At 35.9% G+C, this 16,601-nt stretch overlaps 1 protein-coding gene across 1 annotated transcript in view; it reads right to left on the minus strand.

Annotated features, from left to right (window-relative positions):
• Nucleotides 1–16,601, minus strand: part of LOC133530686 (mucin-2-like) — a 128,170-nt gene that overhangs the window by 7,476 nt on the left and 104,093 nt on the right. The window contains exon 2 of the mRNA XM_061868705.1: nt 552–617. Within this exon, the coding sequence (XP_061724689.1) occupies nt 552–617 (66 nt within the window). The remainder of the gene's footprint in view (nt 1–551; nt 618–16,601) is intronic.

Consider the following 16,601-nt stretch of genomic DNA (forward strand, 5'->3'; position numbering starts at 1 on the left):
AGAAAAAAACATACAATTAATAATGCAATATAAAAAGAAGAATAAATACGCTATTGCTAATAGATAAGTAGAGAAAAATACATTCATACTGTTAGCACTAATTTATACATTCATTGACGTTGATGATGCTTAAATTGATAATCAAATAGAAACCAATGATGCTACAATTGCTATACTTAATCATAATCAACGTCAACACAATCAAACAAATTTACACACAACCTACCTACGGATGCTTTACTATAGGTTAAGTATAGAAATGAAACGAAAAATATAAAATTAACAAGAGAAAAAGGCAAAAGGTAAGTTTAAGATCAGACCAGTAGGGCTAAGACGGTCGGCTCTTTATCATTTGTCACCATGCCTGTCACGTTCTAACAAGTATGTAAGCGTGAAAGTGACGGGCATAGTGACAAGTGATAAAAATTGAACCATGCTGCCACCGCAGATTGTTACACACTAGTCAGACTAGCGGCAAATCGCAGAAATATCAAAGCAAAGATATTTTTTACAGAAGACATGTAGCGTATAGTAATTGTTGAAGTACTCACCCCTGTTTTCTGAGACGCCTTCCCTTTTTATCCTAGTTGCTTCTATTGATTCTTCTTTATTAATATCTGTAACAAAAAGTAACACTTCAAGTTGAAAAGCATTCCATAGTCAAATTAATTTCTTTTCTTATTTTTGCAACTGAATTCCGAGAAGACCAATAGTTAAATGTTAATTATTTAGGTTTATAGTTATGTTTAATACCCGTACTGTGTCCCTTAGTGAAGAAACACTTGAAACGAACGACTATATGTATCCAATGTGTCTGTGTCCACTGTGTATGTATCTATTGTAGTCTACAAAAATTAATCAATATACTAAAAGCCGATTTTTCAGTAGCCAGTTAAACAGACGGATGGGATGTATTCCATTAATGACACGATTTTCATAAAAACTAAATAAGTATAGGTCCATGGGTTCCCAGCGCACACAAGGTTGTTGCAGAAATCGTGAAGAGCGTCGGGTGACGTAACTGGTGACGGAAGAGCTAGCGGCTTCCTCGCAACGTATCATGCCGCCAGCCTCCTTGGTACAATGCCTCAAGGGCCCATTTTAGATTTAAGCCATCCTCTTTAAATATCCATGATTTATATTGTTATTATAAATAAAATACTTTAAGTGATAAAAAAATAGTATAATAAAATATTTCAGTTCAAGTCAAGTTTCATTCAAGTAGTTCTAAATGTACATAATGATTGAATGTCTGTCGACAGAACTGAAAATAATTATTATTTAAGATACTAATTTCGTATTAAGAGCCTTCCTGTCATTCGGATTGTTCACATTGCATCTGATCTGGCTGATTAAACAAGCAACTACTACAAAGATGTAAGAATAATTTGGCTGTGAAGTTCCGTGATTTTTAGGTCATCATCATGTAGATAGTGATCTGACATTTCTATTCGCAGCGTGATATCACGGATTGAAAGGTTAGGTATATAATCACGGCTATCATTGTCTTACACTATTGCAATAATGGCCTCTAGGACACGTCATATAGGAGACCAGTAACCAGTATTATGACCACGTAACTTTAGGCGTCAATAAACTTTTGTGACTCATGAGTCACTAGGCGAAGTAAGTCAATGTGTTAAGCCTGTTCGCCTTTATTTTTCTAATTGGTTTGGAAATTTAGTATTCAACATACAGGAATGTTACTACATTTTCCCACCACATATCACTACACCTTATAAATAAAGTCCCCCGCTGCGTCGGTCTGTGTGTATGTATGTTCGCGATAAACTCAAAAACTACTGAACGGATTTTCATACGGTTTTCACAAATCAATAGAGTAATTCTGAAGGTTTAGATGTATAATTTGTAATTTGTGTAAGCCGTGCGAAGCCGGGGCGGTTTTCTAGTTCATTATATATTATGCATCTATAGTTAGTCCGGTACTTTGTCCTCCAGTCCGAAGTATGGTAGTCATTGTCACGAATTTAAGTGTTAAGTGTTATATACAATAAGTCAAAATTGAAAGACAAGTCATAAATAAATAAATAAAAGTCGAGATCCCGTATTTATGACTCCCTAGGCATACTCAGAATTGCATTTGCAAATAATAATAGCTCAGTGATTATCATTAAAGCTGCAGTTTAAATCAAATTAGTGCTTATCGTACTTTACTTAAACATGTATTGTGAATAATATAGCAGGCGCCGATTTCACCAACTTGACAATTGACACATCACGCTGACAATATCCTGTAGCACATTTCCGAGTCGGTAACGAGTAACGACGGTACGTAGCGTCAATGTTTATTTATTGGACCGGCAATGTACTCTTAACTTTTTTAAGATGAATTCGTCGGAATCCTTCTTCCTTTTGGGCATGTTTACTATTTTTTATCATGATGCGAATGTGACGCCTTCGCACGGAAAAAATACAACGAACAGTCAATGTCAGGCGACAATTGTCAGCGACGTGACCGTGGACGACAGGGGCCAGATCTACAGGTTTATTTTTTGCAGCATAGATATCAAGATTGTGAATTGTAAATTAGATCTACAGGCTTATCGTATGCAACAGAACTTGCGATCCCACTTTACGATATCAGCACGTTAAATAAATCGCAACACTTGTAAAAAAAACAAACATTTGACTACCATCCCCTTTAACTGACACAAGGTGATCAAACTGGTCCAATGTTCAATTGCGCAACCATATTAACCCAGTTGCAGATCCCAGTACAAACGCACTAACTGTACGAAGATTATTGTAGCCTTTTGAAAGTAGATTCAAGGTCGCTAATCAGATCAATTGACGTAAATCAATAAACGGTCATAAGTGGCTCGATTAAGTTACTTGAATCGGGTAAGTAAAGTAACTAAGTGTAAATTGGCAGGTAAGTAACTGACAATTCTTTGTCAGCCATTTGACTGCAGCAATTGAGCGTAGCAATCAGCAATCAAATGTATCCATTAAAGCGTATAAAATTATCACTGGACAAGACGAGTCCTTGTATGGAGGCCCACAGCGGACACCGGCCACAGAGGGAGCGGTAGAGTACCGCAGCGCTGGGACAACACCGAAAGAGAAAACCACAAGCTTATGTTTAACAACAAGTATGACAAAGATGAATGGAATGGGAAAATTAATCCAAAATAAGAAATTTCTTCGTAGGTATAGAAATAAATATGGAAGTAATTTTTGTGCTCCTTAAAGGGTCCACTGATTACCAGTCCGCCGGACGAAAAGTTAAAGCTATCAAATCAAACATTATCATGCCAAATAGCGGCTTCTTAGTATTGTCAGAAGTGCTAAAAATAGTGTTACGTACCCCGTACCCGATACTTTTCTGGAAAGTCCCTAGAACTGCTCGTGTATGGTATTATATAACTATAGATAGGTTATACTCGTACATAAAGGGACCCACTGATTACCAGTTCGCCGGACGATATCGGCCCGTCAGTTATTCGCGATTGTCAGCTTTTGCGAATAAATGACAGGCCGATAACGTTTGATAGCTTTAACCTTTTCGCCTTCATTGACTGGATATAAAGTCAGAGTGCATTTCTTGCCCCACACGCCACGACTTCATATCAAGTCGCGGTTTTGGTCAAGTTTGTATACGTGTATTTTTTGATGTGGCGTTGATGACAGATTATTACTTCATTGACGTGGCGGCTAAAAGATTAAATTCAACGGTAGGTATATAATACTGATTTCTGCAGCTTATAAGGTAGCTGCACTGCGCTCCGATAAAGTAGACATTTCTGTGCAATGCCCCTCCACATTTCACTACCTTCTACCATTCCAACTTCACATCGTAATACGAAACATGACACTATTGCACAAATCCAGCAAGCCAATTGTACCCCAATTTCAACCTTACCAAACCCTGAGAATTTCGCGCAGTCTCGAAACAAAACAATCGCTTGCAATAACAGAAGGTATTTACGATTATAGTTTGCTTGTCAGTTACTCCCTTTTCTCAAAGAGAGATGGGCATTTTTTTTCACACGATTATCCGGTGTTATCTAAGCGTACGCGTAGGCACAGTTTGGAACAGTTAGCACGTAACTGCAAATCTCGTGTTTCCGAGGTTATGTAAGGAATTTTGTTGATAATCTTCTGTAGAGATACAGTTAAAAAACTGTTACTGAAATACTCCACCGTTTTGTCCTCGTTTCAGTTTGAAATTCCTTCATCATCTTCGTTCATTGTTATTAAAACCATTTACACGCAATATTCAGATACAGGAAATAACTAAGACTTGTAGAACGTTCATCTCTGATTACTTAATAATTTTAATAAGTTTTTGGCAAAAAATTCATTTTTGGTACAAGCTTTTATCGCTGACTGTACTTTTTTTTCCACAGGCAACTAATTAATACCCATAGAGACAATTCTAAGAACCTCAAACACAATTAGGTTGCGTTGTTTTATCTTAGAGTTACAATGGCTACCTCCTGTCTCCATCATCAGATCAGCTCGATGGTACCATAATATTGCTTTGTCACCCGACTTACATACATATGTATGCAAATTTTCAGCTTCATCAGAAACCGGGAAGTGGGTCAAATTTATCTTGCAAGATTTAACCCGTACAAACACACATAGTTGAAATTTAAATAAAAGCTTGTAAAAACAAGAAAATGTATTAACGACCATGTTGATCAGCGTTATGATTCCCACAAACTGCCAATTCCAATACCCCATTATTATTTTAATTACTAATCTTTGTTGTTCCAACGCTGCCGCTGAACTATAATTATGACAAAATTCATAAGAAATTCCATGCCCAGAAGTGCATTGCAAATATGATCATCATTAATTGCTGTACTGTCAATGTGTCTTCGCGAAGTTTCGCCTTGATTTTCATGAACAGAGGACTTCTCATGAAAATCTTCATCTTACTCTTTTACTCCAATGAAGGCGCAATTAGACCGACAGAGAAAGATGTCCGCAATTTGCGAACTTCGATTTTCGCGGTTATAGCACAGTTGTCAGTTTTCGCAGACACATAATATGCGTAAATATCTGATTATTTAAATATCGGAACGCCGTCCACCACTTCGTCCCGTTCGACTTTGCAAGTAGTCATTTAACCCCATTTTCACCTCATACGGGAATGAAGTTCAATAACTATTTGAAAAAAATGTTTTTCAAGTTCAAATCCTACTTCAACGATTTGTGGTGCATATTCAGACATGTGTTCTGGTCAACTATTGGGGTGCATTCGTTGGGCGTTATATATCAGTAGGTATCTAAATAGCGGAACTGTTAATATTCAATGTGTCTTCTGGTCAACTATTCTATGGAACAGTAGGCCACTAGCCCGCCCATACGCGAAACGCAACAGGAACGTTTTCACCGGCACAGTTACGACGGAAGCACACGCCGCCCCTGCGCACGCGACAAAACGTCGTAACTGCCGTTATATTTGTACTCCCATACGTCGCTTTAACGAAGTGGACATCGGATGGACTACTGACATGGCACGTGCGTTAAAGGCGTGCGCTACTTTTTTACTAGGACTATGTAGGTACAGGTCGAGTTTAGTATGGATGACGGGTTGGGTTAATCAGAATCAGAATAATCAGAATGCTTTATTTGTAAAACATAGGTATAAATAGGTCTTAGGTATACATTTTGAACACTATGTTTCGCCGGTCGGCATACAAATGTCAGAAGAAACGAAAATCTAATTAAAAATTGCACAATGCTGTAGCTTATAAAATAAAACAATTAAAATGAGTATGACATTACAATTAAATTAAAATACAATTAAAATACAGTTCAAAATTCAATACAATTAAAATATATCATTAGTCATGGTTATAATTACTATTTATGTCATAATCATCTAGATATTCTTTTATGGAGTAATATGCTTTATTTACTAGGAATTTGAAAACTTCTTTTTTGAATATATGGATGTCCTGTAGTTTCCGTATGCTTTCGGGTAAATTATTATAAATTCGGGGTTCCATTCCAAATATACTTTTAGAGAGAAGAGCTGTTTTATATAGTTTATTTTTTATGTTGTCAATTTTACGTGCACTATTAAATTTTGTATATTGACTTATATTGCTTTTCACATACAATGCTGTTTCATATATATAAAGCGATGGAAGAGTTAATATTCTGAATTCAGTAAATAAAGCTTTACATGAGTCAGTTATGTTTAAACCACATACGGATCGTATACATTTTTTTTGGCTTTTAAATACTAAATCTCTGTCTGTTGAGTTTCCCCAGAAAATTAGCCCGTATCTTAAAGTTGAGGTGACGTAAGCGTGATAGGAAGTTATGACAGCAGATTTGTTAACTACTTTCCTAAGATGATGGAGGGCATATGAAAATGTACTAAGTTTCTTACATATATGGTCAATTTGATATTTCCATGTTAATTTATTATCTAAGCTTAAGGTTAAGGTTTGTGGTCATTAAGGATTTTGAGAATATTTCGGTGTCCCACTGCTCGGTGGAAGAAAGTTTCCAGTCTACGTAATAGTACATTATTGCAGAGACCGGGAAAGGGCAATTCGTGGACGAGTTTCGATTTTCGCTTCGCGTCGTCCGACAAAACAGACGAATCCCCAATTGCTGTTCCTGCCCAGGCATATAATATAGTGCTTTTCTCCAAACATGCGAGGAAATCACTTAAAATAATCATAATTTAAGCATCAACAAGCACTCAAATGGAACCTTCACATCAAAAACATCAAAACAATTTCCCTATTTAATGATTTAAAAAAAGTTAAAGGCACAACTATTCTGCCATTCAGTGCCATTCAATATTCACTCATTCAATATAAGCTGTATTTGCACGCATGAGATCCTTAAAAATATATAAAAGTTATATAATAGTCTTTGATTTTATTAAGCAGTATTCGCACGATCATATACGACGGCATTACACAACCCTATCCTATCGCTTGAAATGATACTGACCGGGTCGTGTAGACGCAGCCCGCGGCTATATTAATTGGCCGTTTCCGTTTTTCTTAGTGGATACTTGTTTTTAAAAAGTAAAAAACAATACCGTGATAACTTTTCCCATTTCCCATACTAATTTTGCGACAATAAGAACATTTCCGAGCATATTGGACAAAACGTACTTTGTTTTTGTTATTCGTGTTTATAATGTAATAATAAACTATAAAAGAGCAAACTAAAAAATATCCGAAAAGGAATATTTTGTAGACACTCATCAGAAAAAATACGAGCACGATGACTATAACTAATGTTAACCATGATCTTTTCTAAATATAAACCTGTCAGTTATGGGGTTTTTCAGTTTCACTCATAGAAATAGGATCAAGCGAAGCGACTGACATGTCTCTGGTTTCACTTGAAATTTAATTTTCTCACGAGTTCCCAATTATTCTCCCAAACCAAACCAGCCAAAAAAATGTTCGGCAGATGGTTTTAAGACCGTGAAGCGTAAACTAAAAACAAAGTTCCTTTTAAGAGTAAGAAGATGATTAGTAAGTAATTTAGTAGGAGCGATCTCTTTTTTGGGTCCCGTAATCAACTAGGAACCCTTCCAAGTTTCGCCATGTCCATGTCCACGCTATCGTTAGTGCTAGAAAACTGCAACAAAACAAAATCCACAATTTTTTTTTAAGTACCTCCCATATAAAATGTTTCTTTTGTTTGTGCCAGAAAGCACCCAATGCATTAATTGCAAGATGACAATCGTTAATAGACAGCAATCAAAACTTGAATAATGTATGGAATGAGCCACGTGACTATTCGTCGGCATTCTGTCAACCTGACATTATTCCTTTCGATGTACGATTGTATTTTATGTTCTGTTCCTCCTCCTTCTTGCTTCGTTCTCCTCAGTGCTGAGGGTCGTGACCTCCTACGTGGACCACATAATTCCAGATAGCAGATTTCCAGGCTTTCTGATCTGGCTAGCAAATCGCTGTCCTCTATTCAATAGTCTTTCATTATAGCATCTTATAAATTAAGGATATTTGTCGACAAATATCGTGAGACAAGTCTTTTGAATGACACAGTGCATCTACTTCCTTATTGATAAGGTCCCAGGTGAATGCCCTAGAAAACGTAACAAAGCCTAGAACGTTGCGCACCACTTCCCGCTCGCTTCCGAGCAATTACAGAGACAATAATTAGGGCCTACATAATTAAAACTACCGACCAAACCATCCAAACAAACATAGCCTTTACAACAACAAAGATAAAAACGGCATTCGCTTCCCCGCAATGCTACTGTCAAAACTGTAATTATTTCGCACGCTCTCCTTTCAAAAACCAGAATAACATTCACACCTATTAAGAAATTACAGGAGTTTTAACTGTAATACAATGACTCAAGAACGATAATCGAATGGGGTTAATGAATGTTTAAATTTGTTTGTTCCAAATTTGAAATCAGATGACTTGCGTTCCGTATGGGAAGATGGGAGATACGCGAGTATTTTATAGATACTTATCGGGTAAAAATACGCGGTTCTTTGATAGGTTCGCTTTTTACTTTTTGAATTTCACTTTTATATTGTCGCTCGACGAAAGTAAGATCTTGTTTTTTTTTAGAAAACTTTCGTTGGCTTGTAATCGGTATTCCGACAATGGTCGGCAAAAAGTTGAATCGTTTTGTAGATAGAAAGATCATTCATAAGTTTATAACATCTGGTTATTCAACTTGTGCATTTTGTAGATATTTATTTTGTGTGGTTTATTCTATACGCAGATTTAAGCGATTTTTCTCCATTAAGATTTCATCTTCTAGCCTTTTGACCTATGAGAATGTTAATTCAGCCATTGAATTGAATTTTACTTTTTGGACCCGAAAATTGTTTACTTATTCGAATTGCAATACGAATGGAGACGTCCATTATAAATGTAGATACAATCTTCATTTGCTTAGCCATTTTTGTCAAAATACGCATGCTTTTTTGCCTTATAAACCAGAGACGCATTTACAAATACGTTTATTCCATTACTTTTTACACTATAAATGTTAGGTAGGTAAGTAATGCATCTTAGGTACAAAGTGGTAAGTGGTGTAAGTGGTAAGTATTGATCTCAACTATGTGCAACAATTTGAAAAAGTGATATTTATTATAATTTTATTGCACAAAATATAGATATGGCAAATGGAGATTTTTTTTTTAACTTTTTTAATTGGATATACCTAAGCCACTAATCGTTAATTTAACCTTTTTTAAATACTGGTCTATTTCCTAACGGAATTTTAACTCAATTCCTAACCCTATTGCAAAACTGGTCCTCCACATATAAGGCGGGAAAAGTGTCGTGTAAAAAGTTACGCGCCAGAGCGAGACAACTATTCGCGTCGAGCCGGAGTGCGAGGGAGACGGTAACTATGTCAGTGGGACCCCAGAGTCAATGCACTTGCAATCTTATGCGTTTTAAGGCTGGTGCTGTAGAGTTTGCGAAGATATTACTTATATTTTATAAAGTACTATTCAATAAAGGAAAATCGGCCAAGAGCATGTCGAGCCATGCTCCGTGTAGGGTTTCGTAGTTACCATTCTGTCAGAACAGGCCAAACGGGGGCTATTCATTAGTATAAACATAAGTATCATGTACATTATAAGCATAAGAGAGTACCTTCGCAGTGCTTTGATCGTCTTTTTACTAAGAAGAGACGATTTTTTGCAATAACTCTGGACCGATCATGTTCGCTATAGTTTTCATTGAAAGTATTTACTAACCTTTTGTTTCACGATTTTTTTTTCTTTTTTTTCGGACCCATGGTTGAAAAGTTAGGGGGGGGGGGGGCACATATTTTTTCATTCCGCAAATATTAATCAATCTTTTAAAAAAAAAAAATTTTTGGAGACCCCTATGGTTTTGAAAGTCCTATCCAACAATACCCCACGCTATCGTGTCAAAGCAAAAAACAACAAAAAAATCATTTTGTATGGGAGGTACCCTAAAAAAATTTTTTGCACTTTTTATTTTACCATTCTATTGCCATGCATGATTTATGTATTCATGCAAAATTTCAGCTTTCTAGCACCAACCGTCACGGAGCAAAGCCGCGGACGGACGGACAGACAGACATTGCGAAACTATCGGTAAGGGTTTCTCAGTGACTACGAAACCGTGAAAACTGTGGTCCGAAGCATTAATTTTCTTTAAAACGAGGATAACACAAAATTGTAATTATTGTATAGATTTTTACATATTTTAATCTAAAGCAAATGCCATGAATAAAATCACAGGGAAAGAAGAATATATATGCAAGGACAGACTACAACCAAAACCTTAGAAGGTTAAACTTGGCCCAATCAAAAACCGGCCAAGTGCGAGTCAACTCGCGCACCGAGGGTTCCGTACAAACCTGTAGGTATATAAGTAAGTTCACCCATTACGACAATCAATTATTAAAAATATTTTTATTATATGATGTAACTAAAAACTTACGGTTTTCGTAATTTTTCCTTTATCTGTGCTATAAGAAGTTGCTTCGTACCAAATTTAAAAATTCTGAGTTTAAGGGAAATTTGCGGAAATTAACCCAACCCCTGTTATGCAAAATAGGCACCAGTCGTCGAGTTGCGGAAAATCGCCCGTATTACAATACAATACAATAGACGAAGGATCTCACAATCAATATTTTAAAACAGAAATATATTTTCAGAGTAATTGATACAAATGTTAATAATGCTAAGCAGTCAGAGTTATATAGCAAAGGATATTCACTGTGCAACCAGTTTTACTTAAGAGAGAATGTGCAATCAGTAAGTATGGGTTATGAGTTTTATGGATCACTAAGCCGGTATTCCGCCATTGCTAATAGTCTAACGAAGTTACTAGTATTTTCGTAATTTTTGTACATCACTATTAAACTTATCTTCACGGATACTGAATGTTTTTATGGTTCTTTGTGTGCAAAATTATCCCCACGAACAAACTATTTAAATTTGCTATCTACTTACGAAACACACAAAGAAAAAAAACAGAAACGAACGAACTACGAAGTCGGTTATACATGAATACATTCATCCTATATAGGTACAACTTGTTAATCTGTCAAAATGACTTCGTGACCGACCCCTAGTATTCGTTACAAAATACCTAGTATTGTGCAAATCGGAACCGGTATTTATACTAGTTATTTATTACAAAGATAGGCTTTCTATTTGTTGCAAGATTGTCTGATCGATTGGTCCGACCTTGTTATTAAAATAGAACTAGAGATAATAATCGTTTTAATTACGAAACTGTTAATGAATACAGTATTATATTCTAATACGAAGATAATAATAGATAAATATTTAAATAGGAAAAATAAGTAAGAAACCAAACAGATAATGGTTACCTAATACATAAAAAGAATTATCAAACGAGTATGCAAATTTGTTCTCACGTGGATTCATTTTCGAAACCTATTAAATGTGATGTTTTTAGCGTTCCGTCCTCAACAGGACCTAATACATTACATTACTAAAAACGTATTTTGAACTACATACAGAATAATACTTAACGTCATTACAACAAATATTTTTCATTTTTTTTCCAGTTACAAATTTACAATAACATTATGCATAATGGATATATACAGAGGATTACTATAACTAGCTTAAATCTTGAGGCATTGTACCAAGGATACTGGCGGCATTTCCTCGTTGTATTGTATCGTAATGCTGATACGTTGTGCGAAGAAGCCGCTAGCTCTTCGGTCACCAGTTACGTTAAACAGACGTTCCGCGATTTCGGCAAAAAAACTTGTGCAAGCTGGGACCCCATGGACCCAGAGTTTCAACGCCAACTTTTATATTTTATGACATAGGTACTTATAGATTTTTATGTTCCTAAAGAGAAATCAATCTGAAATCAAGTATGTCTATTGGTATAAATAGTTCCTCAGTTCCTTATTTTTGGTCTAAATTCTTCTTTTATCTGTATGATGATGATCACTGTCACCAACTGCTGAGGCCACTTATCCCGGTCCTGGGCTAGTCTCATCCAGAAGTGCCCCGCGATTTTCCAAATGTCTTTCACTTCACGCAAGGACGCGAGGCGCTTCTTTCATCGAAAGCGGGAGATTTTTCAAAAATATTACTTTGTATTTTTAGAAGCAATTTTCATATTTTTAGCAATTGTATAAAAGAATTGAGGTGCGCTTTTTTCCATCGAGCGATAGTCAAAAAAACAGGTTTCGAATAGTTGAAACTCAAAGAAAGAGAAAAGCCTCAAGATTGCTATTTAAATTTATTTTTCGCAACCGTATTGTGTTTATTATCTTATGTTATGATAATACGCCGTCTACGTAGCGTAGTGTAACTCACACTTGACTGGTTCTATCTATTAGTATAATATATTATTTATGTATTGTATGGAAATAGTCATCTTCAAGGAGATCAAGTTTTAAATCTCACGGGCCTGGGCATAGATAACTGACTACGAGAGGTCGAAAAAAGGTGACCGCAACAGGTTATAGGTTTTATGACTTAATAGTGTTGATGCTTTGTAATATTATAAAAGTGGCTATAATTTTTTTTTTTTTTTAGTGGCTTTTTATGTGCAAATAAATGATTATGATTATGATTATAATTGTACAAAAACAAACTAATAAGTATCTTTGGGATCATTCTAAAATGGTTTAACTTTTATTGAGAGATATCCGTGAAGATTGTTTTTGTTGGGAATGAAAACATATCATTGTGTAATGATGGTTTCATAATGTGGCTATACATAATTTACTCATTATTAAATTATAGGAACGGGACTTAATCTCGTATTGAGTTTTTTATTTACCTCCGACGTTCGACGGGGACAACGCCGTCCTCGAAAACATCGTGAAAGTTGAAGTCAGTGTTTTACATAGTTTACTCTCTGCAAAACTTATCGATGACTATTGTTATGACGTCTTTATTTGATATTCAAATCTAAAACGTTCAGATAAATCCCCTGACTACCCTGTGCTACTTATAAGAACTAGAAGATTTACACGTCTATGAGGGTCCAGTAAAAAATTCGGCTTTAAAGTCCATCTAATTTATGATGTCCAAAGGAGCGACGTAGGTAATATAAAATAATAATAATAATTCAGCCTATATACGTCCCAATGCTGGGCACAGGCCTCCGCTTATGCGCGAGAGGGCTTGGGCTATAGTCCCCATGCTATCCCAATGCGGATTTGCTTGATTTCTTCGCAGATGTATGCAGGTTTCGTCATGATGTTTTCCTTCACCGAAAAGCTAGTGGTAAATATCAAATGATATTTCGTACATAAGTTCCGAGAAACTTATTGGTACGTGCCAGGATTTGAACCTGCGACCGACTTCCGGATTGAAAGTCGAACGTCATATCCACTCAGCCACCACTGCTATTACCGGTAATATAAACCTTAACTTATACTAAACAAGGCTTTGACCTATTTGGGAACCTTAGAGACGGTATCCTGACAGTTTTAGGGTTCACGCAAAACACGATTCTAACCAAATCTAGAACCCAGTTGAAACGCAAAGAATAATCGTGAGATGCGTGAGACATCACACCATTACGACACTATGACATTTTCCATTTTTAACAATAAATGCCTATATCAATCAAAATTCAACCTTAAATAAATAGGACACGGTTTAAATTGGAATAGATTCCGAAATCGTTCGAAATAGGGTCGCAGGCGCAAGTAGATGAAGGATAAGCACGACTGCACACGCCCACTTCCTATCGTTATGTGGCGTTATGCGGAGCAGGTAATCTATAATTGAAGTGACATAAGCGCGTCCGCTAGATGGCGCGGGTGGACGGAACGGGCACAGGCACGCGCACGCGGGTGCCATTGTAAGTAAAATCCGTCGCATGCGTCTGCGCCAGTTACCGTTGCTTATACTATTTTCGTTAATCCGGCTCACCCGCTCCGTGCAACCGCGACACTAGCGGACGTACTAAAAATTGTGGTAGACATAATTGATTGTAGGTTACTAAGGTCCTAATACTTGGAAAAACTTTAGAAGCGGAATAATTGGTCCACTATCTCGCTTTCAAAATTTGAGAAATTCTAAGTTGCTTTTATTTTGATAAAACTGATGTTTTTGAACATGACATTGATAATATTAAATCTTTGTTGAACAAAAACAGATAATGGTGTTTTTTAACTGTTTAACCTTTAACTGCCCAGAGGTCTTTAAAAAGGTCTCAATTTCCATTTAATTTTGAATCTTTAATATGACAAATCAAAATTTCATTTGCCATGGCAAGTTTTGATTTGGTGGCTAGATATTAAAGGGGCCCACGAATTATCAGTTCGCCGGACGATATCGGCTGTCAGTTATTCGCGATTGTCAGCTTTTGTGAATAACTGACAGGCCAATATCGTTCGGCGAACTGGTAATCAGTGGGCCCCTTAACACAATAGAATCAACGATATAAAGTATACAAACTAGTTTAATAGTTTTTAACTACTTAACTTCAAGATGCAAAGATACTCGAACTGAAAACCGACACTTTATTGAAATAAAAACACATATATATACACACCACGTATACTGATTGGGTGATTAATAATAATAATTATAGTAACAAAGCGGAAAAATAATTCCCAGCACGAATTCAAATAGAAACCCTTTGTGTTTTGAATGTAATGACTTTAATTTCCGTTTTCATAAACAAGCAGATATTCTTTCAAGTCTCATCAAGTTACTTGTCGAAACAGGTGAACAATAGAACAAAACAAATAAATGGAACACACAAAATAAATCAAACCAGAGACAAGGTCACACAACAATGGCTTCTAGGTTACCATAGACATCCCATAGACAATGCTCTATGGGAAATAGAGCGGCGGTTTGCATATAATACGTGTAATAATACTAACAACGGGGTATATGTGTGAGTATTAGTTGTTTATGGTCTGTCTGGTAAGATTCTACCCGTGACGATTATGTGATTTCTTTGATACTAGTAGTTCGCCCCGAACTAAGAACTCGCGGTTCGCCAAAAAGATAGATCAATTGAATAAAACAATACTAAGTCTGCAAAGGATCGAAAACCGCTAGCGATTTATTGAAAGGTCTGTGGAGCTCTTAAAATTCACAATAGATATTAAAATAAACTGTATCTGTGGTAAGCGGTAGTCTTTGTCAAATGTCAAATACCTTTATGTATTGCGTTTATTATTACATATTTTAATATCGTAAATAAATAAAAAGCAATATTATAATGGTGTACACTGGAACTCGACCATACTTTCTTGCAAATAAGATGACCAGAATAGCAAGATTCCTTACATATATAGCTTCATGGCCTTCTAGGCTCTTCTAGCGCTATAACCCCTTCATTGAGGCTGCTCATAATTTAATGACTAAAATATAAGGCTCTCAACTACACGTTTACCCAATTTCATTTAAATTGGAACGAATTTACTTATTACTTATTATTGTCCATCAAACTATCCTCTGATAGTTCAGCTTAAGAACATCGAAATGCCGCTAACCAGCCGTGTGTTCCAAGTTGAATATAAGAACTTCGCTTCGCTCGCTCGTTCGATTAAGAAGACTATTTTTTGGCCACCTTGTATATAAGTTAAAATTTTAATAAGTATATAAATTAAAAAAATATTAAAAAATGATATCGAAATTATATACATGTATGTAAATTATATCACTAAGTCGTAAGTACCTGTTAAAGTAATTCATTCGTAAAGGTAACGTTCCGATCTCAACTCAGCTGTATTACTGTTGCGGTGGTGCGACATCCGTATCCTTGTTGCCGTCGCTTTTTGTCAAATTTCTTGGAAAAATCGTTACGTAGACATAATGACGACATTAATGCAGCGGCGAATGTCAATCATTTTATCAAAGAAAATTGACAAATACAGAAGCTGCAACATTGTTGTTGCAGCCGCGACAGTAATGTAGTTGACATCCGAAAGTCACCTTATATAACCTTATAATAATTCGTTGACTTTACAAGATCGCTGCACGTAATGTACACAATAAACATGATAATTCATTGCCTTTGAAAGAACGTTGCACGTAACGTCCACAATATATTCATTGTATCGAAAACCACCTTTAAAAATCGAATGCGATTCTAAGCGTAAGCGCGTACCAATGACCTCCTCGAAAGCGACATCGGGTGAAAGTCCATAGATAATTTCACATTCCACTAATTTTTGTTCACACACACAATGTGATAATTCCCCACATTCACGGTAACAAGCTCAAACTAGCCTTTTGTTAAAGATGTTGTCATTCAAAACAGTAAGGAAACTACATGGTAAAATTGTCATTCATTAAAATGTTAACTTTCGAGTTTAAACTCTATAGCATTGGAATAATTGCTAAATCTGTTCAGCTGGGTTATGACATGTTAGCTTTTTGACGTACACGAGTATTTACTCAATTAGGCGCACTTGCTTTCTAAGATAATTCATTTGTTAGTTTATTACGATTTACATAACATATTGAGCATTGGTATTGCATTGCCTTTCTAGATACGAGAAAAGTATTTGACAGAGTATACAGCGAGAGAGATACTCTCTGAGTTGAAAGTATTCGTAAAAACATCATCACAGAAAGGTAGCACTAGCAACATCTTACCTATTATGAATATAAAATCAGTACATAATTCGAAATATACGCCTTAGAATATAG

This window comes from Cydia pomonella, chromosome 23 (assembly GCF_033807575.1).
Source record: "Cydia pomonella isolate Wapato2018A chromosome 23, ilCydPomo1, whole genome shotgun sequence".
Taxonomy (NCBI): domain Eukaryota; kingdom Metazoa; phylum Arthropoda; class Insecta; order Lepidoptera; family Tortricidae; genus Cydia; species Cydia pomonella.